Here is a 27,644-nt window from a genome sequence, read left to right as displayed (position 1 = left end):
TACTCATACTAGTCCCCTCAATGTACAGTAAGAATCATTTGATGCTGGGTTATACAGAACTGAAATTATATGGGGGGTGTATTTCAGGGCAGGGCTGTAGAAATGAAGCGACAACTTTGAACTCAATCAAATTCCAGAACCCTGCTTTCTTGCCTTTTTCTAGATTTGTGTTTTTGGTCACCCAGTATTTAAAATGTTATGTTCTAGTTTAAAGGTGTTTTGCTCCTGTTTATGTAAAATTGCTTAACTACTGAACTGACTTCCGGATATACTTCAATGCCTTCCGGATATAGTGAAAATGTTCATACACTCTTACATTCTCAAAGCTTCTTACTCATCCTTACAAGACTTGAGCATTTCATATATGATTTTGTGAATGTGTTTCACATCCGTCTATGCGAGCATTTCATAGGCCTATGTATGTGTATCAAAATGTTCAGTAGTATGAATGTGTGTCAACATTTCACATGTGAACGCGTTTCATATGTGTCGATGCGAGCACTTCACATGTGGATGTGTTTGTTTGTGTAAGGAGTCGGACAGTCTGAATTATTTCCTAAACGGCCCCTCATACTCTCAAACATAAACTCATCCTATCAATTAGCCTATATTTTGCCTTTTTTCTCAGTCTTTTACGTTTTATCCCTTTATCTTGGGGCTTGTTGGCCGCCCCCTTTTCATCCTTTTTCTATGGCATGTTTACAGCAGTACCATTTAACGAAGCCAGAAGAGGGCGACACACCAAAGGTAGGCTACTGGCAAATACACATTGATACTCACAATTTGGAATGGATGATGGGGAGCAATTCACCACTGAGGACAATACCATATTTCATACCTTTGGGTGTCATTATAATAATGACAATATCGTATGTACGTACGTATCAATATTTAGTTTTTTCCGCACAAGTGCACGTTATACGCTAATTAGAGACAATAAGAGATAGCTTTGCTCAATAATAATAGTAATTATTATAGGCCTTCGGTCACCATTTTTCTAGTTTCTGGTCACTTGCCTATGTATGTATGTGTGTGAGAGAGAGAAAGAGAGAGAGAAAGAGAGAGAGTATAGGAGGGAGAAGGGGAAGATCAGTCGGATTAACGTCGTTTAACTACGCATGGTTTTGCCGTCAGCATCCCGCGCGCACCTGCCCTGGGACTACGGTACACTGTAGCTGCTCCACCAAAGCTGCCTTTCGGTTTTAACACCTTTCTCCAGTCCAAAGGTAAACGGGATGTATAACTGATTTATAGTCTTTCGATGTCGGAGGCAAGTGTTAATCTTCCTTTACCGTTTTTCTGTTGTGAACGAAGTTGTTTTACGTCAAAGACACGCGGGACGGATCGCCCTGAGCGCAGAAGGCGGATTAGAGAGGAGATTCCGGGTACCCGGTAAGGTTTTAAGGAGGTCCGCTATCGTGGACCAAACTAAACAACAGACAAGAGACAAACGTAGACTAGGGGACACTGTGATATTTTCTTAGACATATGAAGTTACGTGCGTTGGTAGGCTCGTGAGAACCCTTGGCTACCTAAGGATGAAATTACAATCGACAATTATTTTTAAAGCCGTTTCCTAATCGGACAACATGATTAGAGTGACAAGACCATACCAAGCTATATACAAGACTATTGCTATAGAACTGTCCGATACTTTTAGTAATATTCTGTAGGTGTCTCAACAGCCGATTTTTGACCCTAAATACAGTTTTGGTGACAATGGCATTAATGATCGATTAATGAAAAGTCGTATAACGTGTTTTCTGTAGGGCTTAGTAAGCCTAGACCTACATTCTAACAAACTCAGTTTGGTTGTTTGTTGGTGGGTGCCATCGGTGTATAATTGGTGTCAACACCAGTACAACAACAGTACACACACACACTCAAGGAGCAACATCATTCAAAACATATCTTTCTCTCAAGTATAATGGTGTCAGTAGTTATTTAGACCATTAATGTTCTATGTCTCTCAACCCTTACTCTAACAGACACACACACACACACACACACACACACACACACACACACACACACACACACACCATAAAGGCATTGTCCTATTACTATTTACTTTACTATTTTGCCATCAGTTTCGCATGTGTCTATGTGTCTATGAGTAGATGTGCCTGCATGAGAATGTGTGCAAGTGATGTGTGCTCATTCAGCGTTCAGGCCATTTAAAACAAACGTGACTACAAAGCCTCGTTGTGGAACCTGCAACGGAATATCGGGCACAGTTCTGAAGGACCTCCCATTCTTAGTTATTTATGATGTTATTTTTAGGCAATGCTACATTTTTGATGCTGTATATTTGTCAAATTTAATACAGGTTGGAATTCCAGGTGTCTGTCAGCCTCTATGTACAGTACTTGACAGCTTGCAAGTCTCCTATACTCCAAGACAATTCCCAAAACACAGCTTTACTATTGAAAACAGACTTTAAACTGATCTCTCATAATGGCTTTGTCCATTAATGAGATCTCACGGAGCTTAGTTAGTAACACAGTTAAGTTCACATCATAAAGTTTCTAGTATGGAGTACTGTCTCATACAGTCTAGAGAACTATTTATTTACCAACTCTATGAGGTAGTTGACAGCACTGGAATTTCATGAAAGGAGAAAGAAGTCCAGGCCCTGTGGTCACGCCCACACGCACGCCCAAACACTCACATGCACGCACAATCACACACATGCACACACACGCACACACACACACACACACACACACTTACACACGCTCACCCATGCAGACACAGGAACACATGCTAAGTTGCATGACAGAGTGGAAAGTGATGCACAACATTCATAGATAATTAACAACCAGTTTATCTCATCTTTCCAAACGATTGGATCCGACATCTACGTACATGATTGTGGGTATTTAACAGGTGTAGCTCAGGTTTCACCCCCCCCCCCCACACACACACACACACAAACACACACACACACACAGACACAAACATACACACAGCTGCTATACTCTACACACTCTTGACAATCGAGTGTGTTCTTTTATCAGTATATGTGAGCATGTCACTTGTTCTTGTTCCTGTGCTTATGTGGCCGTTTGTTTGTGTTTGGCCGTTTGTTCGCATATGTGTTTATGGATCAGAGATAATTGGCAGACAGTCGGAAGCCATTTCCTGGCCTATGGGTGGGGATTTGAGAGCTAGGAGCTAATTGGATTGTGTCCCTTGTCTCCTGTCATCGGAACACAGCAAACTGCAAATCCTGGAGAGAGAGGGATGAGAGACAATACACACAGGCAGAAACACAAATGCATATGTGCACACACATGCCTTCTTGGCTGTTGACCTGCCTGTCTGTCTTTCTGACTGTTTCCCTTTTTGTGCCTGTCTGCCTGCCTGCCTATCTGTCTGTTGACCTGCCTGTCTATCTGTCTGTCCGACTGTTTGCCTCTCTCTCTGCCTGTCGGTTGGCCTGCGAGTCTGTCTGCATGTCTATCTGTTTGCCTGTCTGCCTGCCAGTCCGTCTATCTTTCTGTCTGCGTTAGTAGGGCTGTGAGGATGGAGTTGTTGATGGAGTGGTGCGGCTGCATTATCTAGATGCATTATTGATGGGAGCAGCACTCTGAGTTACACGCTCGCACATAGACACACACGCACGCACACACATGCCGACATACAGGCAGGCATACAATCACCACCGCACAACCATGCACACATGAAAACACACAACCACACACACACTCAAGAAAAACACACCCACAACAAAACAAACACACTTAAACATGTAAACGCACCCAAACATGTGCACACTCAAAGATGGAAACACAAAATACCTCCACCACATTTGCTGTCAGCTTCACTTTGGTGATTAAATGCTTGTGTATGAGTGCATGCCTGTGTGTGTGTGTGTGTGTGTGTGTGTGTGTGTTGAGTGCACAGACCTCCCAACTGTATGGAGTACTGAGAAGAGGGTGGTGTCAGGCTTCACTCAGCAGCCCAACCCAATGGAGAAGTCTAGAACAAGCCATTAACATCTGCGATTCACTTCGGTCTAGAATGGCTTTGAAATTTACAGTCGGAAAACCTCCTGTGGTGTAAACCAGCTGATCAATCATGCCTGCTACACAGACAAAATATATATAGATAGATAAATAGACAGAGAGAGAGAGAGGTAAATTAAGAAACAGGTAGATAGACAGACACAGACAGACAGACAGACAGATGGATAGAGAAGAGAGGGAGGAAGAGAGGTAGCAGAAGAATTCCAGCATCTCTGTTCCTAAGGCTTTGTAGAGGCTTAGTTAAATATTGATGATGTTTGGAGCAGCGTAGAGGCAAGTGGGACTCCGACAAACAGCAAACCCTTTCTACTGCGATGGGGCTCGCCGCGCACCCTCCTCTTCTCCGCTCTTCATTTGTCGGACCGACTTGCTTATTCAGCCCATACATCGTCTTTTTTGTGCGTCTTTCTGCACCCTCCCTTTTTAAGTTGTCTATTATGGTGCCTGTCTGTATCTCTCCCTCTTTGGTTCTCTCCATTCTCTCCATGTTCCCCTTTCCCTCTTCGGGCCTCTGTCCTCCTCCATGGTGTCTCACGCTCTTGACGTATCTCTTCTTTGCCTGGATGTGTCTCTCTATCAACCTCTCCCTCTCCCTCTCTCTCTCTCTCTCTCTCTCTCTCTCTCTCTCTCACACTCTCTCTCTCTCTCTCTCTGATGGCAGCCAAACGCTTTGATTAGAACGACAAATGAAAGCCAGCCTCCCCTTCTCATTGTTTCATTGTTGCGTCTCCTCTCTTCAGATGAAAACACACACGGTGTGAGGAGCCAACACAGAGACATTGATCAGACACCTGCCTCTCTCCAGATCATGCACTGCACGCAAACACAATGAACCGCACACACGCACACGCATGCTGCCCCCACCATCAGACACGTAGCTTTAATGAACCTTCTCATTTCGATGTCTATTTCTAGGAGATGAAGAGGCAGCACCCTCCTCTTCCTCAGCCTGAGGACCGGAGAGAGAGCCGAGCAGGGGTGTAGCTACTGCCCCCACCATGGAGCCCTGATACACGGGGGCTGAGAGCAGGTCAGTGTGTGTGCATGTGTACGTGTGCGTGGCTCCCATTATGTAGGTCTGTTGGTTGTTGGTTGAGGTGAGGCTCTAATCTGGCTCAGCAGGGGTGACGCAGTAACACCCTGTCCACAGTCTAAAGAACACACACTCTAATCCCATTAGCTGTGTGTGTGCGCGTGGTCAGTTTGTGGGTGTGTGTGTGTGGGGGGGGGGTTGATATGATATGTCTTCTGCTATATTTTTGAATTTCCTGTCGTTGTAACGGAGAGCCCTAGATAGTGGAAGTAGAGACGCTTGAAAGACGAGAGAGAGAGAGAGAGAGACAGAGAGAGAGAGAGAGACAGAGAGAGAGAGAGAGACAGAGAGAGAGAGAGAGACAGAGAGAGAAGGTAAGAAAGTGGTGGAGAGGGAGAGCGAAAGAGCTGAGTAGGGCCTAATCTGTATGGGCTGCCATAGCCCATTAGCCTTTACAGTGTGTGTGTGTGTGTGTTTGTGTGTGTGTGTGTGTGTGTGTACAAGCATGTCCTTTGTTGCTCTGTAGCTACTCAGTTTGAATAATAGCCCCCACACAACCATACATATTTTGTAGTATTAGATCAGAAGTACAGATGTACTGGAATTGGAAATCCGATTGTTACATAGACCACTCTAAGCTGAAGGAGAAAGAGAGAGAGAAGATACAGAGAGACAGAGATACAAACACAGACACAGAAAGAGAGTGGAGTGACAGATTCTGACAAAGACTACTTACACTCACAGTAAGTGGCTAAATTCTATGGAAAGTGATTAAATATTTAACTTTTCTCTTTAATGAGATTAGTTATCTTTCTTGTACAGGGTACGGCACTCTTCCAGATCAGATCAATTCTTTTTTTACATTGTAGTTAGGAGGATCGTAAGGCCGGAGACGCTTGGTGTTTGTCCCCGGCTTGGGAAACCCAATTCAATTCTGGTTAGATGTTCAAGGAGAAAATTGACTTGTTAATATCTGACTCCAATTTTAGAAATGTGCACAAGTGCGTTACCTGTAACCTTGAGCGCTAAACAGTTAATGACATGAAACTCTGGCGTAGGTAAAAATCGTCTGCTTGATCAGAGCATCAACCCTAAAGTATGCATGTTCACTAATCAGTCATTTATCTCTACTATAATATGGATTTAACCACCGACCTAGTAGGATATTTAAACCGATCACTCAGAGGCTCCGGTAAATTCCTTCGGAGCGTGGAGATCCACTGTAAGTGACTCAGAGGCCTTAAGTTAAAACCTACTTCAAAAGTCTATGTTTATAATCAGTTAGCCGCATCAACCAGACTAGATCAAAGTTTTCACCGCCGTTGCTTGATAGATAAGTTTTAAAGGAGAACAAGTAACTTAAAATGCACAATAATAGTTTATTATCTAAATAGTAAGATAATCAATACAATGATAATGAAATATCATCAAATACAAAACATACCTTCAGAGCAATGGTTAACAAAGGTATTCACAATGAAGACTAGGCGCCTAACGCACCGGAGCTGTATCGTAAACAGAACTCAAAGTTAGTGGTAAAAACTTCTTCCTATATATACCCAAACCTGACTAAAATGGGGACACCGGTCATATGACTGGAAAGTTGTCTAACGCATACACATTCAAATTGGATCATTAATCAAGGCAAGTGGTGCTCTTGCAAGACAAGGGAATATGTTAAACACATGTTGGTCTGCTGCAAGCACAAACTCTGTAAACCCTGTAAATGTACATGTTACAGCAATACAATTATTTCTAGAATGTAATACATAAAATAAGAAGCAAAATCATATCAAACATGACATTAAAAGCTGTTTAGAACAATATTTACAAGAACACAACACTTTTAATGATAATTTCAGAGTCTTCCTCGGTCCACCTTCCTCTTCAACTGTTGAGACCACCTTTCCAGAGGTGTGTCATTAAGGTGTGATTGTCATTTTAGCATTCATGCAAATCAACGACTGTCCCAGACGAGTGTCTGGGTGACCAGTGACAAAGGGGCTGCCAAAACAGCCCTACAACATGAAATGAAAATATGTTTACGAAAGATTTGAAAGATTGGGACACTTGGATTACTGTTATGAGATAATATGGTTGTTTTGCTATTGGATTGTGTTTGGATTTTGTTTCATAAAACATGACGTCCAATAATCCATTTTGAAAGCAAAGCAACATGTACATTTCCAACATTTGGAGGGTCAGATGGCTGAGCGGTTAGATAGTCGGGCTAGTAATCAGAAGGTTGTTGGTTCGATTCCCGGCCGTGCCAAATGACGTTGTGTCCTTGGGCAAGGCACTTCACCCTACTTGCCTTGGGGGAATGTACCTGTACTTACTGTAAGTCGCTCTGGATAAGAGCGTCTGCTAAATGACTAAATGTAAATGTAAACATTTACTACTGTAGGTGAATCCAGATAAGATATTTAGGTTATGGCATGTTTTGCTGTTGTATTTTCAAAACAGCCGGAACAAGCATTTCGTCACTTTGAACACTACAAAGGCCTCCCATACCTATCCATATCTCTGATATAACATGATCAGATAGGTCAAAGCTCTCATTTATTTACATTATTTTTCCAGCCACCTATCCACATCACTGACTTCTCAAAAGGCTATGGAGAACGATAGGCTGCATTCAGTGAGTTGGAAGAGGGGTTTTTCATCCTTCAAAACAGTGGGAATGGTCTGATGGCTGAGTGAATGATGAGAAGATGATAATTCAATGATTTTGTAGCGACATCAAAGCCATTACCCAGTTTCTGGTACTTTTTTGCCGGTGGTTTAGCCTGGTTCAGCCTATTTCTCTCTCGTGGCCATTGTGTAATATGAGAAGGGTGAGATGGGACAGACAGATGGAGACATAGAGTGGCCATGACTCATATACAAGGTCTCTGGAGATACCCCTCTCTCTCCGGTACTCCTCTCACGTCATCTCCCTCTTTCCAAATCTGTGTGTGTATCCCCTCCTCCGGGTTCCATCTCTACCCTTGCTGTCGATCCTCATCCTCTCTCTGTTCCCCATCCTCAGACCCTCCACTCCCCCTGGCTCGCCTTTCACTTTCTGGCTCCCCTCTTCCTTCCCCCTTCTTTATTCACTCTTCCTCTGTCCATTATCTGCTTTCCTTTCTGCCACCCTCTTTCTGCATTTCTTTATCGTCCTCCATCCCTCCATTCTTTCTGTCTCCCACACCCCCTGTGTGCTCTCCCGCTGAACTCCCTGCCCCGTCCCTCCATCAATCCCCGTCTCCCTCCTCCCTCCCTCTCTAATGGACGGTTTTAATGCCTGATCATCAGTATTGATGATCAGGCACTGTTCGTTGTGGCTTCCTGTAGCCATGTCAAGTGGGAGTCCCAGAGACACGGTACAAGTCATTCATTCAATCATTCAAGCCTTTTTAAATGCAAAACACCAATTCATTCATTCATCCAGTCACTAACTTGCTAGTAAATCTAATGCAAATTTCTGCAATAATCTTTACACAGTCAAATCTTTGGAGCACTCGGTCAAAGCAGATCACTTTCTGAGGTGAGCCTTTAAGAGCCCTCTTAAGATTGACCAAACATTTAGGAGGGTCCACCAGAAACTATAACATGTAACAAACACTACTTAAAATCACCACACACTGTACACACACCATCCCTGTACACCACAGAAAAAAAAAAAAAAAAAAAGATCATAACCAGAAATTCAGCAATAACCAGACTTCAACTTTCTCAGACTAGTTTCTAACGAGCACTTCACATAAGTGTCCCACTGAGGGACCCATTTTCAGGAGACGCCACACCCTGTACTAACAATTAGAGATCATATTAATTCAGGCTTATTGACATGATTGGCCATCAGAACCCTTTTAGCATGAGATCACCAGACTGAGACTATTAGGACGTGGCCACAAGTGACATCCCCTTTTACCCCAACCCATCGCTAATGCTCATCACCCAGCTTAGTCTTAGATGAGAGAAAGCAGAAATCAGCCTATACTTATTGGACTACGGTTACTTTAATTTTGTCTTTCTAATTAAGATAAGCAGAGTAAGCTATGAGGAATGCCCTTTACTTCATCTACATATACGTTTCCATAATTAACTGTGAATACTGTGTGTCTCGTAAGCAGTCCTGTTCCCCACATGTGCCTACCCATGGCGCATTTCGAGTGGATGGCCATGTTGACCTATGCACTCACCCCTGTCCTCGCTGACCTTTGACCACGTGCCCTCTGACCCACGCAGCCAGATGGAGGAGCGGGATCGTAGCCGCTCTCCCTCCCGCAGGACCAGCCGGGTGGAGCAGGTGGTGGGGAGGTGGCTCCGACGTTCCCGGGACTCAAGCAGCAGGTCAGAATTAATTTAGGTTCAAGTGTATTTCAATTTGACTGTGTTTAAGAGCGCAACATTCTACATAGGAGGCGTTATGAAGTAAAAGACTAGAGATTAATGCCGCATATGGAATTGCATATTGGTGTCTTTAGAAAAACAGCTGACAGCCTCCACAAAATACCAAAATGAACATTAAGTATTATAAACACTGAGTTTATAATAAAGATAGGGTTTGATTCCCCCAAGGTTTATTAGATTACCTTTCATCAACTATTGCCGCAATGGGTTTTGTCATCGAAAATGAGTGGTGTGTTATCTCACTGTATGAGATCTGGCCTACTAGGTTAACCAAACACCTTAACATACACATGGTCTTTAGCTTTTCATTGTTGATAAAGAAGTGCTTGGTTAAACATTACCAATAATATACATCAGCGTTTGATGAAAGTTGATAAACAGACTTCCCTCATGTACTCTTAATTATTACTAGACGCCAGCTGTTAACAATTACAGCTCTGTCAGCATGGCAGCTTGTTTAAAAGAGGACACAAACACAAGCACATTGCAGTGCTTCAAAATCAATGTATTTCATTAAATGTATCAGAGTGTTAGGTGCAAACCAAATGGGACGTGTCTGACACTCATCCATGAGTCTCCATCTTGTCCGTCTTTGTTCTCCAGAGAGAGGATCCTGGTGGACGGGAAGGCCGGGGAGTCCGGCGCGTCGGACCAGAGGAACTATCCGGTGCGCCTGACGGTTCAGATCCTGAAGGACCCCCTGCTCAACTCCCATGGGCTCAGCCTGTCTCCCCAGACCCCCATACTGGTGCAAGATGTCCACCCAGGTAGGGTCTAGAATCAGGTTCAGGCCATATTACAAACGGCCATGTTTGTTGACAATTTGTATAAAATCGATGTACTTACAAGCTTGAATTTGGGAAAAAAAGAAACTCATATGCAAAAAAAAATCATACTTTCATGAAAAGAGTTTAACAGAGAATGTAATGAGGCAACGGGAGTATTTTTTTTTACTGCGCTTAACCTCTGCCCCTCATACACACACACAGACACAAAAGGAAGGTATTGTGACACTAACCTGTTGCACAGTACCTGGAAGAGTGAGGGAAAGGTCTTCTTTGCTGAGGCAAGGCTGCAAGTTGCCTCAGGACCTACCAACTGGCATAATCAAATCTACCCTCACTGCCCATGACGGTGTGTCCATGTGACACTACACCAGCTGCCTTCTCTAGAATCTGAAAGAGTAAACTTCACACCCCAATTTCTGTCTCAGTCCGCCTCTTCAGATATGTATATATATATATATATAAAAAGCTTTTGTTAAAAGGTGCTGAGTAGGGGATGTTTCATGAATATTTTTGTGGGCTTCCTAAATCAAAGTACCTAAAAAACACTCATACATTAAGTAAATTAAGTCTGGTGGTTATTTACTCAGTTGCAAATATCTTAATGGCATTTTTTAATTCAGTGGAACACTAGCCTATGCAATGAATGGTGAATCCATTTGTCATGTCAGAGAGTTTGACTGACTGTCATATAAAATGTTTTACAGTGTTTTGTGGAACCCATTAGGGGTTTCTGTTAAGACTTGTGGTGATGGAAATAGGTATAAGATATTGCTGAGGTTGTGGAAGGAACTGGCATGGTCACAAGAATTACAGGAAACAGGGAAAATAATGGTCATGTGAATCAATAGCAAAGTTCCCATCAAAAGTGCTACGAAGACAGTGATTGACCTCTTGGGTGGTAAAAAAATATCACATCCCAAAAGTAGATAATACATCCTATATAATACATATACTGTGTATCATATATTAAGAGTTTTATTGAGATATCCCAAATTATTCACAAAATCTCATACAAACTAATCTGACCCCCGTAAAAGAACAGGAATGTTGTTTACAGCTATATGTGTTGGCATGTGGGTGCATTTGTTTGAGTGTTGTCCATAACGTAGGCCACGGGGGTCTTAGTTGGGAGACAAGTGTTTATAGCCCAGTGCCCAGCCTGTCACCATCTGTCCCTGCCTGTCATCTTGGTGCTCTCACTGTGGTCCTGCTAAGCTCTGGCTCAACCTGCTCCTCCCTCCTCTCCCTGTCCCTCTCCTTGTCTGGGGGAGGGATTCATCTTCACACTGAAATAGGAATTTGTTATGGATTGTGTTATGTTGGGAGAGGACACACACACAGCTGTTTGATGTGTTCTCACTGGTGAACTTGATGGCTAAGGGAGTGGTGAGGATTATATGTGTGTGTGTGTTTAGGAGGTCCTGCTGATGGTCGACTCATCCCCGGCGACCAGGTCGTAAAAATCAACAATGTAGCCGTTGATGACCTGACCCCGGAGCAAGCTGCTGACATAATCAGGTCTCTCACCCACACACACACACGCACACACACAGACATGTTTGTCATTGCAGTCCTGTCTCTGCTCCTCCCCTGTCTCCATACTCACGTCATCTTCTCTCTCTCTCTTTAGGGAATGTCAGGACTCAGTGACAATGACTGTCCTGCGAACCACTGTGGTGAGTGACACACACACACACACACACACACACACACACACACACACACACACACACACACACACACACAGGTATACGTATATGCACACATGCACACCAAAAATAGGCATGCAGGAACTTCTCACCCACACACAGAATGCTGAAGCGCTGTTGTCATCGAACCTATTTTAGATCTGTCATCGTAGTTGGAAGATTGCGGTGCTTACACACACACACACACACACACACACACACACACACACACTAATTCAGGAGGCCAAGGTCTCACTTAATCATCGTAAAAGTGACAACACTGAGTCCCTCCCTGCAGAGCCCTTGATGGAGAGCCTTGCACCTGGACACACACTATCATGTCTCCTGTGTCTCGTAATCATCGTGTGTGTATGTGTATAGGCGTCTGATCTTCTGAGTGTACAATATGTTTGTGTGTGTTTGACATGAAGAACAGAAACGGCTAGAGTGCCTCTGATGATCACAAATGCACCATATCTGATTCAGACAAACAAATCCATCTAAATTAGATGTTTCTGTCTGGCGGAAAGCATTTGGGTGCTTCACCGGATGTCATCTGCTGTATTCGTCTTTTACATTTGGAAATCACCCTGGTCTAATATCACTTTGAGTGGAAAGCGCTTCAAAACAGCTCTCTCGTTCAATTGCACTGGGTCCCTAACATTGATCTGTTTTACATGAGAACTATAAGGACATAACAACCGTCCTCATAGAATCTTAATCGAGCATTCCCCAGTGAAGCTAACATTCCCCAGTAAAGCTAACGTTGTGGTGACGCTATTCACCTCTTAATCTGTGTCCCGGCCTCAATTCTGCAGGGACCCAAGTCCTCTTTTATCACTCCAGAGAAGAGGGCCAAACTGAAATCCAACCCGGTGAAGGTACGCTTCGCCGAGGAGGTTGCAGTTAACGGACACTCTCAGGTGAGACTTGAAAGACACCTGCACGCCACCCTCCCAACCAATCAGCTCCTCACACGCCACCCTCCCAACCAATCAGCTCCTCACGCCACCCTCCCAACCAATCAGCTCCTCACACGCCACCCTCACAACCAATCAGCTCCCCACACGCCACCCTCTCATACTGGGGACTCATGTCATACTCATGTACAGGGTTTCCCGCATAAAATGTGTTAGTTAAGGTGGTAGGGTGGGGTTTGCCGGCGGACCAGGGGGGGAGGGGGGAGGGCCAGGCTCCATGCAATCCACTGGAACTCTGGACGGCATTGGTCTTTTACAGTGTGCAGCTCTGACTGCTTGTGATCTTCATCCTTTAAGTAAACTTTTGAACCGTCATTATCAAACGCTTGATATGGCGTCGCAAGATAATCACGCTTAGTCTCCCTTTTCCTGCCTGTGTTTGGAAGGAAACCCAATCTGGCGCGGTTTAGAGTTCCCATCCTCCCAGTGGATTTATAAATAAATACTATGGGTCAGAAAACCGCACAAGCAGACTGGGCTGCCATTATTTTTCAGGAGGGATCAATCTTTCCCAGTCACGTTTCCCCTCCTGAACAACAGTGATTAAAGGACAATAAATACCCCGTTAGAGACAGGGATGGAGGGAGAGGGGTGGAGAACAAGAGGAGGTGGAGAGGAAAAGCGAGAGAACGGTGAGAGGAGAGAGCAGAAGGGAGTGGAGGAGAAAGCAAGAAAGAGAGCGGGAGACGGAATCAGGCCAGGGACAGAGAAGTGAGGGCGGAGAGAGAAATGATGCCGTCACAGAAATATGGAGAGAGACCTAGTTGTGACGTGCACAGCATTAGGGAAGATTTGAGGGAGGCGGGCAGAAGGATGCAAGCAGAATGAAAGAGACAGATGGAGACGTGGTCTGAGAGATATGAAAGAAGCCCCTATTAACAGAACTCTATTAACAGATTATGTCCCTGTAGACACACAGCTTCAGATTTGATATTAAAATGTTTTCTTGTTCCACTTGCTGTCTCTCTCTCTCTCTCTCTCTCTCTCTCTCTCTCTCTCTCTCTCTCTCTCTCTCTCTCTCTCTCTCTCTCTCTCTCTCTTTCTTTCTCCCACTCTTGCTCTATATTTCCTGCTTACCTAATGACAAAGAAGTCAAATTTCCCTTCTTGTGTAATGTTGGTTCAATGCATAAATCATCCTCGTACTCATTCCCCTCTCCTCCTTCCTCTTGTCGTCCCTCTGTTTCTCTATGACCCTGCTCTGACTCCTACACGGTCTCCAGGGCAACTCTCTGCTCTTCCTGCCCAACGTTCTGAAGGTGTACCTAGAAAACGGCCAGACCAAGGCCTTCAAGTTTGAACCCAACACCACTGTAAAGGTACCTAACCCAACACACACATTGAGGGTGGGAAAGAACACAGTCGCTACTACAACACAACCGTGTGAAGCACAACACCAGCACACCACTCTCACGCGGTGCTATTAAAAGCACAATACAAGCCCACGTAAGCTGCTTCCACAGCACTACTGTTATATTTCCTACAAATGTGGGATGATCTCCGTTTCTCTGGCCACTGCTAGGACATTGTGATGACTCTGAAAGAGAAGCTGTCCCTGTCTCGTATCGAGCACTTCTCTCTAGTGCTGGAGCAGCAGTACAGCATTACCAAACTCCTGCTTCTACACGACGAGGAGAGGATACAGCAGGTACACTGCACACACACAGTTCCACATGCTGCACTACGCCAAATTCCCAGTTGCACTTTGAAGCAAATGCCGTATTGACGTGCATGTGCAGGACACACACACTCACAAGCACATAACTCATTTGACCCGTTTCGAACAGTCACCGACCATTCATTTCTGAATGTGTGTGTTTGTGTGTGTGTGTGTGTGTGTGTACTACAGGTGGTCCAGAAGAGGGAGTCTCATGACTTCAGGTGCCTGTTCCGTGTGTGTTTCATGCCCAGAGACCCTCAGGACATGCTGCAGGATGACCCCACAGCCTTCGAGTACCTCTATCTGCAGGTGAGTGCATGTGAGAGAGCGGACGCGTGCGTAAAATGAGGATGAGGTGTGCCTTTAACAAAGTCTCACGTGCGTAACAGACACGTTTACACTCATGAAAATACATCCATATATTTTGATGACCTATCAGTGAAAATGGGACATGTAATCGTTTGAGATGTTTATGCTAGTGTGTACAAGGATGTGCGTACAACATTTAGTTATTTAACAGACGCTCTTATCCAGAGCGACTTTCAGTAAGTACAGGGACATTCCCCCGAGGAAAGTAGGGTGAAGTGCCTTGCCCAAGGACACAACGTCATTTTTGTATGGGCGGGAATCGAACTGGCAACCTTCAGATGACTAGCCCGATTCCCTAACCACTCAGCCACCTGACTCCCCAACTCGCGTGTGTTTCCAGGGTGTGAACGACGTGCTGCAGGAGAGGTTTGCGGTGGAGATGAGGTGTAACACGGCCCTGAGGCTAGCTGCCCTGCACATCCAGGAAAGACTCGCCAGCTGTGGACAGTCTCCCAAGACCAACCTGAAGATCATCACGTGAGTCTCACAAGCTCACGCACACACTCCCACAATGCACTGCAAGTACGGATACAGGCACAAATGGTTTCCACACACACGCACACAATGTACACACGCAGCCCTCTTTCTGCACCCTCTTACGCACATGCACGGTGGGCGGTTCTGAACTCACCTGTAGGAAAACGTGGGGCATCGAGAACTTTGTGTCGTCCACCCTACTGAGGAACATGAGGGAGAAGGATCTGAGGAAGGCTATTGGCTACCACATGAAGAAGAGCCAGGCACAGATTGAGCCCAAGCAGAAGGTGCTCACGGCAAATCAGGCGAGGACTAACTACCTGGAGGAGCTGAGCGACCTGAAGTCCTTTGGGGGGAAGTCCTTCAGCGCCACCATGATGGTAGGAGAGAGAGAGAGAGAGAGAGAGAGAGAGAGAGAGAGAGAGAGAGAGAGAGAGAGAGAGTACAAAACTGACAATACTTTGTAATAAAAAAAATATTGTGAAAATTAAGACTTGAACACCCGTCTTCCTTCCTTATTAACCGTACACAACGCGCCCCCACCCCTACACATAGCAATGGAGTCTTTCACCTGTCATGTAAAAAAACTTGCTATGCAACGCAAGTTCCGCCACCCCCTTCACGTGCACACCGTCTCTACTCCCCCCCCCACCCCACCACCAGCTGCAGGATAGGGAATCCATGGTGACCCTGTTGGTGGGCGCACGCTATGGCGTGAGCCAGGTGGTCAACCACAAGCTGAGCATCATGACCATGCTGACCGAGTTCAGCAGCATCACGCGCATCGAGCTGCTTCCCGAGTCGGAGCGCGTGAGCCTGGTCAAGATCTACCTGCAGGAAATCAAGGTCAGATCAAACACACGCATATACACACACACATAGAAGCATACTATCTCTGTCATGCACACGAGAGACAAAGACACACACGCTACACTTAAGGCCCTCGCACACTGAGTGTGAAATTTTCGTATGCGTTTTTTCGCAATCGTCAGCCTCAACATTCGGTGGCTCTGAATTGCCCAAAAAAACTATCAAAATGCTGGCTATGGATGCGAATACGCACAAAATCGAACCCGATTTTTTTTTTTACGTGCGAACATTTCGGATAGGAATTTCGGACTCAGTGTGCAATGGCCTTTACTGTATATACGGATACACTTAACACTACATCTTTCCACTTCTTCTTCTATATTCATTACATTTGCCTAAGTTGGGAAAGAAAGCTTGTTAAGAAAGTAACCCTGTAGCCAAACATCTAAATTGGGCTCAAAATCAATATCTAACCTGCTGAGTTGAATAATATTACCTTAAAAATCTTCTCTCTCCTCCTCTTCTCCTCTGCTCCAGCCCATAACTCTGCTGTTGGAGTCTGTAGCAGCCAAGGACCTCTCCTGCCTGGTGGCTGGCTACTGTCGTCTGCTGGTGGACCCCAACATCAACATCTTCCCGTGGACAGACCCCACCAGGAAACACCGGGTGTCGGCAGAGGAGGGTACAAACACTTGCACCCACCCTCAACCCCATTAGCCGCAAACCAAACTCGCTACCTCTACCATTTCTCTATAGTGTATTGACATAACTACTCCTACCTTCTTTTTCATCCAAATTCACCACCTTACTGCTTATTTCACAAACCACGAACATGGGCCAGTGCGCTAAGGCCAACTGGTATGCCTTGATTTAAGGCCTTTTGGATGATGAGTTCAATTCTGTAAGCCATGAGCCATACCTTGACATAGAACATTGTACAGAGATGAGGGAGAAGACTGTGTCTGAAACTATACTGCCATTTCCGGTACACTGATCGATGATACTTTGATATAATGTAGATCCGATTCCAGAGAGGACATACATTTGGTCTGTTGAAAGTAACAGGAGAAGATGTAGTCGGAGGTTTCATGTTGTTCTGAGTGTGTGTCTGTGTGTGTGTGTGTGCAGGTTACGTGTCGCGTTGTGGCAGCGATACCGATGACTCGTCAGATCTGGACATGGACACCCTGGTCACCCTCGTGTCCTACAACAAGCAGCCCAGGCCCAGGTCCACGTCGGACCCCGAACAAGCGAGGGAGCAGCTGAAGAAGAAACGGAAAGAGCGTGAAGAAAAGAGGAGAGTGCAGAGGAGGGTGAAGTCGTGTCAGGAATCTCACAAGAAAGAGGAAGGGGAGAAGGACGAGGAGACAAGAGCGGAGCACGCTGAAAGGGTTTCTTCTGAAAACAGACAGAACGAGAAACCGGTGGAGGGAGGAGGAGAAACGGAGGGGACGGAGGAAGAGAAAATGCAGGGGGCTGGAGAAGGGGGAAACGAGAAGATAGAGGAGCAGACTTGGGATGGAGTGGGGAATGAGGAGGCGGGGGGAGGAGGAGGAGCAGAAATTCTAGCCGTGGAGGACCACCCCTCTGTGTCGGAGGCGTCCGAATCCTGTAGGACAGACTCACGCTTCATCACCAGCATCTCCAGCGACTCATTGGACGCCCTAGAGGAAGACGACCTCATTTCCTGTTCATCCTCTGCCCACCATCACATTCACCCCCATACTTATCCCCCCCCTCATCCCCACCTCCTCTCTCCCCCTGCCCCACATGCCCATCCCCTCTTCCGCCTCACAGTTGACCCCCCTCATTCCAGGTGGGAACCGTCTGCACCCCACCAGGTGAGAGAAGGGGGACACAGGACGACCAATGACGAGGACGACCCCCACCTCTCCCCCGCGGACATGACCTTTGACCCTGTGTCGGACAACTTCCTGTGTTTTGCCGAGCTTTCCCGCATGGTGGACTACCTGCCCAGCCCCCCAGAGGCCAGCGAGGATGAGGACGAGGACGAGGGGGAGAGGGAGAGGAGGGAGACGGATGACACGTCAGAGACGGGGGGCGAGGAACGAGACAAAGGCGGGGAGGGTTGTCTTGAGCGCCTCCCCACGTCCCCTTCCCCCCCCTCCCACCTAGACTGCGTGTTCAACTTTGAGCAGAGCGACGCCAGGTGTTACTACAACATCTGCTCGAACGTCACCCCGGATAGCGCTCACAGCCTTTCCCGCCTCCACAGCGACCGCAGCCCGGCAGCGGTAGAGACCGAAGAAGAGGAGCAGGAGCAGGAGGAGGAGGAGTCGCAGCCCCCGACGCTGGAGCTGGAGTCCGTGCCCATCCTCCAGCCACCACCCGGTTTTGGAGACAGCAGTTCGGAGGAGGAGTTCTTTGACGCCAGTGACCGCTTTGCCTCGCCCGAAGACCCAACGTCGGGAGCCGTACCTCGAGGTGAGTGGGGGTGGGGGGGCGTGCTGGGTGTGGTGCTGGAAGGGTAAACTGTCTCTCATACTGTAAAAAATAATTATGGGTCTACAGGTCTGTCAACTGCGACACCCGAAAGAGCACTAGTATTATTATTGAAGCGCTGCACATTTAAAACCCAATTAACGATAAAAGATTAGGAGGTCGGGGAGGTTGGAGTGTAATTATTCACAGTCACATTTGTGGTTCTCCAAGGAGGCAATTGTCCCCTTTCTTTGATAACATTTGATTTTGACATTTATTTTGACTTGAATCATTCTTATTTCCAGATTTTGCCGCAGAGATGAGAGAAGATAGTCGAAGTGTGAGCCCGAGCGATATTGGAATCAGCATTCCAGTACAGCGGCGGGACGGAAAAGAGGATGAAGGGGGAAGCGAGGAGGAGGGAGGAGGAAGCGAGGAGGAGGGAAGAGGACGAGAGGCGAGGGCCAGACTGAGGAGAAGGTCCAGAAAGCGACGATCCTTCATGGAGACAAACTTCACCTCCAGAGTGTCCTTCCCAGAAACAGACCCTGACAACAGCCAAGACCAGGACCAGCATCCTTACCAGAACTCGGGCCAGAAGAACCACATTGCACAGGCCGATGACAGCCAGATGCTGAGCTCTGACCCAGAACCTTCTGAACAGACCCAGGTGTGCAGTCTACAGACAGTAATGAACCGTAACCATTTTATTAGTACCCTGTTGTGGTGTCAATAGGTGTAGAAGTAGATAGATATCATAGTAGATGTCAATGAGCACTGTTCTTGACATCCAACCCTATCTAATCTATTGTCTTAGAACCCGTCTCCCACCGTCTCCTGCCTGAAGCACACAGAGGGGGAACCAGCCCAGCTGGAGTCCAAGCCCATCCTCACCATGCCCAGCCGACACCGGGACCCAGACGAGGACAGGAAGGACCTCCTGAGGAGCTCCAGGTCCAGGCAGCAGGAGATGGAGATGGAGCCAGACTCCATGGAGTTCAAATCGGTCACGGCTCTGGTGACGGCAGCCTGCCCCTCTATCTCTGCTGTCCGCTCCAGGGTGGAGCCCGACGGGAAGGAGAGCGCCGACCGAAGAGGGGATGGGGAGGAGGAAGAGAAAGAGGGACAGAAACAAGTGGGAATGAGTGAAGAGGAGGGGGATGAAAGAGGGGGGTCATTGAAAGGAGCCTGTGCTGGTCATATGTTCCTGGCTGAGATCCTGGAAGAGGAAGAGAAAGAGGAGGAGACAGGAGAGGAGAAAGGGAGCAGGGAAAAGGCAGGAGAGGAGGAAGATAGAGGGGAAGAGACAGGAGGGGAGGACAAGAGAGGTATGGAAACAGGAGAGGAGGAGACAGGGGGCAAAGCAGGAGAGGAGAAAGGGAGAGGGGAGGAGACAGGAGAAGAGGTAGACAGAGTGCCCTCACCCAGCACCGAAGAACCAACTGTATTTGCTGAAGAGGGACTTCAGACCAATGACCCACCTCACTGTTTCAACAAAGAGGAAAAGGGTGAGGATGTTCCTGTCAGACCTCTTCCAAGACCCTCATCCCCTAGTTCACATAACAAGGCATTTGGGGCTGGTAGAGTTGTGAGGAGGAATTTTATCCCCCCAAGCCATCCACCACCACCGCCACCCACCCCCTCACTACCTCCACTCCACGACCTCTCTACACCTCACTTACCCCACCCAGAAAGAGGGCAGGGGGGCAACAGAGGCATGGAAGAGCACATGCCAACCAACCCCCCTAACCCTTACCTAGAGCCAGTATATGATGGTTTGTTAACCAAGATCCACGGCGAAGAATTACCAAATGGTAAACAGAGCGAGAGTGGGAGAGCGTCCGTTGAAATCAGTTATGTCCCCACTATAGCTGTTCATACTGCCACTGAGAATATTGTTGGCTCCATTACTTCCATCCTCGGTGATGGATATAATAGTAGCTTGAGTTCTTCTAATGCTATTGATGAAGCAAATGTTCATAGTGTCAATGTGGTAACCGCTAGTGATGATGAAGGCAACGCTAACATCTGTGATTTGAGCTTGGATCGTGCTACCACTGCTAACGTTGAATCCCCTGCACACATTCAGTCAGTAACATCAAATACAGATTTTGCTGCCACCATAAACTCCATTACAGCAAAGCTTGATGCTACAGCAGGCATCACACCTACGCCAGTCAGCAATGCTTCCACTGTGGCTAATGTCAAAGCCTCCATCCTACAGGATTCTCTCGCTGACACCAAAAAAGCAGTTTGTAAAACGGCTAGCTTGGAGGCTAATGCTAGCACAGCTAATGACAATGTTGACACAGCTAAGCCTAAGGTGACCACTTTCCACAAGCTTCCCAACGAACCTCCATCACTTTCTGGGTTCCTTCTCCAGGCATGCTCCCCTGGCATCATCGGCGGTCGCTTGTCGGCTTCCACCCTGCGAGGGAAGATCCAGAGCCTGCCCCTCTACTTGTCACGTTCCCAAGAAACCCTTAGCCAAACCGGGCTGGGGAGCACAGTCAAGAGCCCCTCCAGAGAAGTCATCACAAAGGTCACTGCTGAAAATAAGGTTGGCGTTGTCAAGGACACAAGTCAAGTAGAATCAGCAGAGTCGGACGATTCTGAGATAACGCTGACAGGGTCAGATGTGGAAGGGGAAGTGGTCATAGAAACCACGGGGGCGGAGATCACGCGGTCGACTGTGTCGGAGGTCAAGGAGCTGATGGAGAAGGTGGTGAAGGTCTATGAAAGCCCTCCCCTGCCAATCCACAATGAGCTCAAACCTCTGAATCTAGACTCAGAAATTTACATTTCTGAGCCAAAAATAGATACCTACAGAAATAAAACGGACATCTACAGACCCCAAATGAACAACCCTGTCCATCCCGTTCCCGCTGCAATAGTGGTGACCACGCAGAGTCTTAATGGTCCAGGCCTCAGTTTCCCTAGCATGGCAGAGCCAGTGGGGGGTAGCAGTGTCACTTCTAAAGACCTCTGTAAGCCTGCAGGAGGAGACTCTGGCCAGGTAAAATTACTTAGCACAAGCTGTGGAGTGTTCACTGTCTGTGAGGCACAGCCGAAGACTCAAAGCCAGGCCCACCCAGAATCTTCCCCACCGATAAAGCCAGATTTTGGATGTAGCTCTATTCTGGCCTCTGGGTGCGAGTCTGTGCTGGAAGGTGTTCAGACTCCCCTGGACGCGTGTGGGTGTCCTATGGTCTATACCAATTGCTTCAGCGGGGGGGACAGCTTTGACGATGAGCTGACAGTTTACGAGTTCTCCTGCCGCACGCAGAGTGACGTGACCCATGCCTCTGGGGTGCTTCCTCTGATGACCTCTCTCCCTTCCTCCTCTTTCCTTTCCTCTTCTCCTTCCGCATCCCTCTCTCCCTCCTTCCCCCGATTGGTCATCCCTCCATCCTCCTCCACCGAAGTTAGCCCCCTCCTTTCCCCTTTGGAGTCATCCAACTGCTTCTTGTCCGAGGCGCACAAAGAGACCATCAGCCGACTGCGCCAACGCCGTTATCCGGCTCCTCCAGCGGGTTTCCAGACACTCCGCGGAGATGTAGACCAGCTACTCTCCATCTTAGAAGGCGGGGCCAGGGGAGGACGCGGGGGGAGGCACCCCAGGGACAGCTGCCCTGCCCACTTCAGCGAGAACAAGCGAACACTGCACGGGGAGGCTCGCCGGCTGATGGCAGGCTGCCAGAAGGTGGTGAGGGTGGGCCAGAGCCCCGAGGAGATGCTCCTCTCCCTGGCCAACAGCTTCCAGACCCTGGTGGAGCTGGCCGGGGTGTGCCTCTGGTTCTCTGGCTGCGACCGCTGCGACAGGCGGAACAGCGAAGCGGTGGCCGGTTTGGCGGACGTGGCGCGGGCCTTCCGGGAGTTTGCACTGGCGGCGGAGAGGGCGAGCGGGAGACGGACATGTCACGACCTCAGCACCAAGCTGCTGGCCAAACAGTGCACTGCACTCACCGCCTCTGTCTTCTGCCTCACACAGCTGTTTCGTACGCTCACCGCCCTTTGAATGATGTGGCTGCCTATTTAACCTTTAACTCTGAGGGAGGTCTGACACTTGACGGGTCACAAACGGAGGATTACTTGTAGTGACTAGATGACAAGTTCTAAAGACCCATTGGTTGTTTTACAGCCTGTGTGATGTCAAAGTTCCCGTAGTGATTAATCACTAACACCCTGACATCCCAGACCAAATGAGACATTCCTTATGGTGTCATAACAGACCATAAGGCCTCCTCTAGGGTACAGTGCTTGTGGTTGACCTAAACAGTGGCATAATGTGCATTGGTCCCTAACTGGTCAGTCACTCTCAGTAGTACAAACTGTGTAATAAAGTGTCACACTGTCATAAAGGCCACACGCAACGACAATCGCTAGACTCAAAGCAAACCTGCCTGTGTTACAGTATTTAAGTATTTATATTTGAATATACTATATATTTATTGATCTATTTATTTTTTATCTTTCATGTTATTGGTTTGGTAGTTATCGAACAGGAAAACAGAGGAGTATCTAGAGGAAAACAGAACGAACAAGGAATGTTTACAAAAAATGTTGTAGACCAGAAAATGATTTACACACATACACACACACATGCATCTCCAAAAAACAGGGGTGCACCTGGAATCACTCCGAGTTCAGACATGGTCTGTGATTCCTGTCTGTCACAGGGCTGACTGTTCCAGTGGACGAAAGTAGTAGACTGAACATGAATGGACCGTTTACAAAACCAAAATAGTTTTCTTGAGTAGCTTGTATAAATGTTTCTGGGAGCTCTGTTTGATATTTTATAAACACCAGCTCAGTGCTTATTAATGTGTATGACTTTTTCAAATGGGTGGATAAGGAAGGGATTGATGTCTTATAATTATTTGTTGTCTTTTGCACAATGGTTATGGACAGTTTGGAGAAGTTAGAATGGCTGCCACATACAGAGAATGATTGTAGTGGGGGTTGGCTGTGTTGCTTACTAAATGTCAAGGGTGACCAGGGCGGAAGAGATTTCTGGAAATAAAGAAAGAATTGAACTTGCATGTTCTGTTCACTGCAGAAATTCACAGTTTCTCAACAAAGCAGTACTTCACACTTAGTCACCAGGCCAGTTCATTATATAATTTTAATGACATTACAAATATGTATTAATTATTTAGTTTTTGTTTTCTGTTTTATTTATCTTCACCAACCAAATAAAGGAATCATATTTAGCATGGGTTATGTTTAATAAAGTGATACATTTTGGTCATAAAATGTTCACATAATTGCTTTAGGAAGAATTAACCTTCGAAATGAAGAGCTAAAATATGCTTTCAATTCATCTGTGCCCACAAAGCATGCCATATTTAAACCATGTCTGCATTGTAATATCAGGGATCAAGAGTGACTGAAGAAGTTATACGCCTGCTTTTGCTTTGTGATGCTTTGAGTCCCCACCATTAATAAAAAATGTAAAAAACAATGACATTGTCAAAGGTATTTGCCTTCAAGCACACAACGTTTCTGTTCGATAGACAGGTGTTCAATTTGTATTCACACCAATGACAAGTTTCAGGGCAATTGCGTTACACAGCTGTATTTGAAGTTACAATTTGCGATCATATCCACAAATACAGTACTTGGACGACATCTCAAAAGTTCAGGTCCTACCGAGATTTGAACTCGGATCGCTGGATTCAGAGTCCAGAGTGCTAACCATTACACCATAGAACCCCTTAGGTACACTATTGTGTGACATGTCTACTCGCCTGACGGTTAATGGTGGGTGGGTTACCATAGGTGGTGAGGGTGGGCTAGAGCACCTCCTGTCTGGCTGACGGATTCCAAACCCTGGTGGAGCTGGCTGTGTGTGTCTCTGGTTTATCAGAATCAGAATGGGATTTATTCGCCATGAAAGTTTGCACAGACAAGGAATTTGCTTTGGCAGGAAGGTGCATACAATAAACATATACCTAAAATTGAAATATGTGGACTACCTATACTAAGGGTACATAAACTAGCAGTACTAAGTGGGATTAGAATAGAATTAAATATACAATAAAATATAATTTGCCGTAAATTACAATATAAAAATATAAAAATACAAATATTACAAAAAATACAAATGTACAAGATACCATTATTGTAATGCAGTGCAAAAAGCAGTGTGTTTGAGCAAAAAGCAGTGTGTTTTAGGCTGTTTTAGCAGTGTGTTTATAAGGCTGCGACCGCTGCAACAAGCGGAACAGCGAGGACTGACTTTTCCAGAACTAGGGCTCAGTACTCTGTTTGTAAATGGGCAGTTTACAAAACTATAATAGTTTCCTCATGTTGCTTGGAGTGTATTTATATGTTACGAACACAAATGCTTTATGTGTATAACGTCTGCTTAAGGAAGTCCGTCATATGTTTAAACATAGCCATTGAAACCACAGGAACTTGAAACGCACAGACTAGTTCAAAAACGTTCAGGTCCTACCGAGATTTGAACTCGGATCGCTGGATTCAGAGTCCAGAGTGCTAACCATTACACCATAGAACCAGATATTGTGTCTTGTGCAGTAAAGGGTTAATCTACACACATTTGGGATGCCTGCCAGAAACGTTGTATTGTTGAAAAATGATTTTAATAAAAAATTCTAAGACGATCTCAAAATGCAATATATTTTCCTTCGTTATGATGCAGTAAGCTAGCCTACCTGAGGTTGTCATTATGGGTTGTCTGTAAGCAGTGATTCATGTAACTTTCCGTTTATTTAGACTTTACAGTAGGCCCACTGGAAATGTGCAGACCTCACAACTCTACCATTAAAGTTTAGGCCTACAAAAAAAGATTTGGAAATCGCTAGTTTGGATAAACGGCCTGACAGTGGGTCAAATGTGTAGGCTTAACCTGTATGTTTGTAGCAAAAGTGGACCTTGACCATCAGCTCAGCCTGCAATTAAGAAACGTTACACATATTAGTTGTAGTCTATACCAGGCAGGCAGAGAATAATGCGAAACATTTTATTGAACTTTTGGACCGAAATCATATTCAACCAGATAACACGTTCTTAGTTTATTCGCGTTATCTCCTTCTCAGGGTTTGAAGCAAAGAAAATTTGGCCAGTACGGGTATCGAACCCGCGACCTTGGCGTTATTAGCACCACGCTCTAACCAACTGAGCTAACCGGCCTCCCAACAAATGTATTGAAATTAACATTATATTTCTAAGACAGTGTCTCTAATTGGGTTCACAGACATTTGGTGTCAGTGGATTCAGTCACAGTTTATTTATTGCTGGTTTTCTACAATATTACTTCTGTTGTGTTCACAGTACAAATCACTTATAGCCGGAAAATGTGGACGTGCTTGTTAAAATACATCATGTCACCGCCTGGTGGCAATCAATGACAACAAAAGTAACGTGAACCCCTCAAATATACTTGACTAGGTTTGTATGAGATTGCAGAATAAAGGTAGTCTATAGTTTACCTAGGGCCTATTTGTTGGGTTCATTCATGTCAGTTTGGGACTTTAATCATGCTTTATGGAACATGCCCCCAAGCAGGTTAGGTGTGCAGCATAGTAATTGCTGTGGCGATCTACCCTGCAGTAAGAAGTCAACGACCGTCGTGACACTGAAAAAAACAGGGGTACGTCGCTTACCCCGAATCCTGATTCGTAGTAGCCTATCCCCTGGTTAGTTTCGCTCCTGCCAAAGCAAATTCGTTGTCTGTGCAAACTTTCATGGCGAATAAAACCCATTCTGATTCTGATTCTGATTTAAATTACCAGTAGGCCTATCTGAGTTTGGACTAAACTGAACTGGTTTAATGGAACCTAATTAACTGGAAATTAGTCACTGAGTTCGGTTTATCCGGTGAATTAATTTTATGGAACAGGCTTCCGCTTGATTGAAACAGTTTTATTGCTGTTTTCTCTGGTGTGTTCTTACTTTAACCAGCTTTGTGATAATTGTACGTATATGGGTTGTACGCGCTGGTTGAGGGAGTACATCATGCGTCCGGATTGCGTCCCTGAAATGAGTCTCTGCAGGTTGGGATGTCTGTGTTAAAGCTGGTGGCATCCTCTGCATTGCTATGGCAATAACGTAGGTCACTGTCACGTCCCCAATCTTCATAGCTTCGTCATAACCTGTGTAATTTAACTGTTATTACAAAATAATTCACCCCTCCTGGGCAAACCTCTACATTCCAACCAATACTAAAGAAGCCGGTTGACTGTTGAAGTGTTGACAGTATGCAGCTGGTCTACAAATAATTGGGTCATAGGCTTCCGTGGGGGGTGGGGGGGTGGTGGTCAGGTTTGAGCGATCATTTTCCAGAAGCACATGCATCGTAAATGTGTCCCAAAAACACATGACTCAATGGCATTTGGTATGAGTCCACCACACCAGGGCCTGGCCCGTAACTAAAGCCTAATAGGCTTAGCCATGAATTATGTGGGGGCCAAGAACAAAAATAGGCCTAGTCCTTGGATTATGAGTCAGAGGGTATCCTCCAAAAGGGAATTATTATTTCAAGGCAGTCTTTACCTATAGCCTAAATTTAAAACGTGTATTAATAAGTTTGCTCACCTCATCCAAGGCAAGTCAAATCCAAATATTGTCATATGTACAAAGCATTATACAAGATCATTCTGGATAGTGAGATTCCTGTCGGCAAGCATAAGCATAAACAGAAAATAAATCTTAATTTAAAGGCAGTGTGGGTAATGTTGAGAATGACCTCCCTGCAATATTTGATGCCACATCTGATTGGCTGCACCAGGCGAGGTCATCATGATGAACATACAGAGAAACTTGAAGCAGGAGGCTCTCTTCAGCTCAATCTGTGTGAATGGGAAAATGACCCCACCCCCCGACACTTCCTGAACTCCACTAGCATCGCCTTAGCCTCGCAGACATTGTTGTCCTGGCACCACGTTGTCAAGACATTGACCTCCTCTCTGTAGGCAGTCTCATCATTGTTGGGCATGAGGCCC

At 46.1% G+C, this 27,644-nt stretch overlaps 1 protein-coding gene and 3 non-coding genes across 4 annotated transcripts; 1 reads left to right on the top strand and 3 right to left on the bottom strand.

Annotated features, from left to right (window-relative positions):
* Positions 1–9,301: 9,301 nt before the first annotated feature.
* Positions 9,302–22,730, top strand: LOC136956422 (uncharacterized). The gene is given in 16 exon segments (XM_067250318.1): positions 9,302–9,418; positions 10,037–10,229; positions 11,666–11,768; positions 11,881–11,926; positions 12,757–12,861; positions 14,141–14,236; positions 14,440–14,565; positions 14,767–14,886; positions 15,287–15,423; positions 15,584–15,803; positions 16,087–16,269; positions 16,771–16,915; positions 17,362–18,678; positions 18,981–19,345; positions 19,493–19,951; positions 20,009–22,730. Coding segments are annotated over 16 exon segments (6,417 nt in total). The 3' UTR covers positions 22,694–22,730.
* Positions 22,731–24,318: 1,588 nt separating this feature from the next.
* Positions 24,319–24,390, bottom strand: trnaq-cug (transfer RNA glutamine (anticodon CUG)). The gene has a single exon. It is a non-coding gene; the product is annotated as a tRNA-Gln (tRNA).
* A 736-nt stretch (positions 24,391–25,126) lies between these two features.
* Positions 25,127–25,198, bottom strand: trnaq-cug (transfer RNA glutamine (anticodon CUG)). The gene has a single exon. It is a non-coding gene; the product is annotated as a tRNA-Gln (tRNA).
* Positions 25,199–25,759: 561 nt separating this feature from the next.
* trnai-aau (transfer RNA isoleucine (anticodon AAU)) lies at positions 25,760–25,833 on the bottom strand. Its single transcript has one exon. It is a non-coding gene; the product is annotated as a tRNA-Ile (tRNA).
* Between the last annotated feature and the right edge of the window lie 1,811 nt (positions 25,834–27,644).

Source organism: Osmerus mordax, chromosome 14, assembly GCF_038355195.1.
Source record: "Osmerus mordax isolate fOsmMor3 chromosome 14, fOsmMor3.pri, whole genome shotgun sequence".
Classification (NCBI taxonomy): domain Eukaryota; kingdom Metazoa; phylum Chordata; class Actinopteri; order Osmeriformes; family Osmeridae; genus Osmerus; species Osmerus mordax.
This window is presented reverse-complemented; position numbering and strand designations above follow the sequence as displayed.